A 4,030-nucleotide genomic window follows, 5' to 3' on the forward strand; every position below is an offset into this window, starting at 1 on the left:
AAATCTTAAAAAACAATAAAAGGAATATGAGAGCAATGGTAATTTTGCCTGTACAGCTGAAATATTTCTTTATGAAAAGGTAATTTATAGAAGTATTAGAAAATTAGACAAAAAGAACAAAAAAGAAAAAAGTAATTTATAAAGGAAGCCTCTTACAACAACAAAAGAACTTAATCACTTCTATTTTACTGACATTCCTTTTCATTTCAAATAACTTAAAAATTAAACTAAAAGCTAATATAGGCTGGTCATATTAACTACTACATTAATGCAGTATCATCAAAAATTTGTAGTGATTAGTAGACAGTGTTATTACAAAGCACAAAGGAGTTCATTTATATAATGGGTTAAAAATGTCTTCATTATTAAAGAGCCCTGACTTTCTGATTAAAAACAAAGGAACGCTAGTAAAATTCCTCTTTTATCCTTTTGCAAAAATTGAGAGCATAAGGTTATAAGCAGCAAGAAGCTATATATTTTAGAAATTAGTAAGTTAAGGAATATTAGTAATAATAAAGCTTCTATAAGCACTAAGTGAAGTGGTCATTATGAATTTTCCTCATTTCACATAATCAATGCAGCCTCATCAAGGACAGATTAGCATCTCTTCTTTCTCAGTGAGGGCACAGATATCAGCTCAAGAGGCATTCTTAAAGGTGTTAAGGATTCAAGTTAAGACCTTACACAGAAATCTACTAAATTATCATAACAGGAATAATGCATCTTTAGATAAAGTATTTGGCATCTATTAGGAGTTTATAGAGTTACATTTTTCAAAACTAGTTTTATAGAAAACAACAGAAAAAAATCACCAGTTTTTTAAATATGGGGCATGTTTTAGAAAATATCGTATAAACTGCTGGAACTTTGTAGCTGAATAACATAATTAAGCTTAATAAACATGAAAACTAAGACTTTTCAAATAAGACATAAATAAGAACATCTAATGAATGTTAAGTACAATACCATGTAGATTAAATATGGGAAAGAGTGGTTAATTGGCCTGGTTAACCATTACATTTTATTACTGATTTTAAGAATCAAGACACAGTAAGTAAAGCAGAATGTGCCTTTCTAAAATACATCTCTTTGCAATAAGGACTTTTTTAGCTGAAATTACTTGAAAAAGGATAAATGCAGGGATAGGCTTTCTCTGAATTCTCTTTATCTGACTGAAAACATACCCACCGGAAGAAACAAGGGCATAAATTCCTCCCCTGGGAGTTACATCATCCAGGGAAGACTGACTAGACTGGCTCTTATTGTAGGAGAGGCTAGAAACAGACACTATACCCAGCCAAACTTTGTCACAAACTATCTTATCTCCTATCTCTTCTTTAAAGGGCTATTCATTTTTCTTAAAAACCATTCACTCTCCCTTAAATGACCTCTCTCCTCCCACCCCCAATTAAGTTCTCAAATCTTCCTTCTATTTTTGGTGGTTTACTTCTTTCCCAGAGATGCTCAGATGCATGTAATATTAAATATCAATGCATTTGGATGCCTTTTTCTCTCATTAGTCAACCTATCAGTTTATTTCATACACCCCTCTAGTGAACCTAGGAGAGTAGAGGCTCTTTCCTTCTCAAAATGAATTATATGTACTAGTTGAAAGTTAACTTTCCTTTGCTGGATCAGGAAGTACATTAGGATAATACAGTGGTTTAGTAGCATCATTATACTTATAAATTATCACCCAGATAACTACAGATACAGGTTATTCTTAAGAACAAATATATGGACTGATAATTATTACCACATTTCATATTGGATACTACGCATCAAAGAACCAAACCTCCCTATTTGCAGGAGACTTTTCCCAGTAACAGTTTTTCTACATAAGAACTAAACAAAAACATAAATCCTTAGAAAAGTTACTTAATGACTTACAGGTTCACAGATTTTTCAATCCATCCTATTTTATGTTTTCTTTGCGTCTTGTCTAAACTATCGTGGTAACTTTTTTTACTGGTCCTTCTCTATCTCTTCCAATGGATTTCTAGAAAATAAAGGCTATAGTACATACTATGATAAAGTACTAGAGTATTTCTAATAACCTTTTAAATTTCATGTGTGTTGTAAACCCTCAAGATATGAAAGCTTATTGCCATTTCTTTTTTTTTTTTCTTAAAGATTTATTTATTTGTGCATACAGAACTGGGGTACAGGCCAGAGGCTCAGGGGCGGTGAGAGGCTTCACCAGAGACAGAGTGGGGAACAGAACAGGCAGATCGACGAAGTACACTGCTGAGGGGAGCAGCGGGCGGGTCAGGAGAGGTCTGCCACACCACGTGGTCACCTCCGGGGCAGGCGGGAATTGAACTCATGCGGAAGCGGCTTTAGATTCTCAGTGCAGTGCTTTAACCCGCTGCGCCACCAGGGAGGGCCCTTATTGCCATTTCTTAACAGTATTCTGTGTTCCAAGCACTAAAAAATATTGACATAAATGATAAACTACTCTGCCAGTCAAGGTCCTACTTTCCCTTTCTGACAATTCCTTCCACTGTGCTCCCAGGTCCCTAGGCCATCTACTGCTCTTTTATGCGTCTCTGTCCATAATGTTTCTCTATCTGCAGTGTCCTTCCTCTCATTATTTGGTGAAACCATGCCAAGCTATAAAGGCATGGGACTAAAAGGTAACTCCTCCAGGAAGTCAAATCAAATTCTCTCCAATTTGATTTATTTTCTACTACCCCAAGGACTCTATAACTTTATTAAAGCATTTGTCTACCTTCAATTACATTATAATAAGTGTGAGTTTCCCCCTCATAAATTATAAGGTACGGAAAACAAGAACTGCCTGATAAATTGTTGGTACTCAAAACACTTTTGAATCAAAATAATGCTTTAGTTTTTCTGAAGAATCCCTGAAAATAGATCTTATTGTACTATACAAAGACATTACCAACAGGTAAAACTGGTAGGACAGATATTATCACTTATTATTTTTATAATAATAGCAGATTATTATAAACATCATATTTATTGTATTAAACAGTTAGTATTTCTTAAATATTAACTATGAATCAGGTACTGAAACAAAGTATACAATTTATTTCACTTGATCCTCAAAACCATCATATATAGTAGATTCATTATTACCACCTCTTTACAACTGAGGAAAGTGAAGTTCCAAGAGGCAAAGTTATATGCCCAAATCTGACAGTAGTAGGTTAGGACTAGTAAGTGGCAGCACTCAGAATCAAACACAGATCTTTCTTAATTGCAAAGTTCATACTGTTAACTGCTACAATTTTCTGCCTTTTAGTATTTGTGTAAGCAGTTCCCATGAATAAACAATGAATGTAAGTTTAGTAATAAAAAGTATTATCTAGCTCAAAAATACCAAAATTCATGAAAATAAAACCTGACATCTATACTACTGAATGATAAAAGTAGCATTACTTACTTGCTTGCACAATTACTTACTTGCACAATTTGCCTTCTCCCATGTGATATTAAAAAATTCAGAGAGAATCACAACTATTTGCACTCTATCTGCCATTAATAGACTTCTGGCACAATTATGACTCTCTGAAGTATTCTGTAATGAAAGAGACAGGAAAATACAAGTCATTTTTAGACTTCCCAAACAACAATTTGAGGCAAATGGAATAAAATGATCTCATAGTAAGAATTAAAATATTTATTATAAACATTCAAATTTGTTTTGCTATGATCAGATAAGGACATTATTAACAATGGTAACAAAACAATAGCAGCTATCATATTGGTATCAGGTTCACTTGCAAAGGAAGAAAGTCTTTGCTTGTTAAGTACTTGTTTCTATAGTACAGCATCAGTTACTTAGATCTAAATTGCATGCCATGTCATATTTCTTACTTATCGGGAAAAATTCTGGAAAAGCTATTCAGCACAATGTAATATTGTCTATTTCTAATGGAAATAGTGATTTTCATTTTCTTTCCTGCCTCCCAAATAAATTTCTCTACAATATATACTTACATAATTTGTAGTCTGGTGAGTAAATGATACAAAATATTTAATTTCATCTTCTGGGCAATCTTTG

At 33.3% G+C, this 4,030-nt stretch overlaps 1 protein-coding gene across 1 annotated transcript in view; it reads right to left on the reverse strand.

Annotated features, from left to right (window-relative positions):
- OSTM1 (osteopetrosis associated transmembrane protein 1) overlaps window positions 1–3,577 on the reverse strand; it is an 18,020-nt gene extending 14,443 nt beyond the window's left edge. Inside the window, exon 1 of the mRNA XM_012732338.1 lies at window positions 3,430–3,577. Coding sequence (XP_012587792.1) covers window positions 3,430–3,577 — 148 coding nt within the window. The remainder of the gene's footprint in view (window positions 1–3,429) is intronic.
- Between the last annotated feature and the right edge of the window lie 453 nt (window positions 3,578–4,030).

Source organism: Condylura cristata, unplaced genomic scaffold (assembly GCF_000260355.1).
Source record: "Condylura cristata isolate star-nosed mole 26May11 unplaced genomic scaffold, ConCri1.0 scaffold00001, whole genome shotgun sequence".
NCBI lineage: Eukaryota > Metazoa > Chordata > Mammalia > Eulipotyphla > Talpidae > Condylura > Condylura cristata.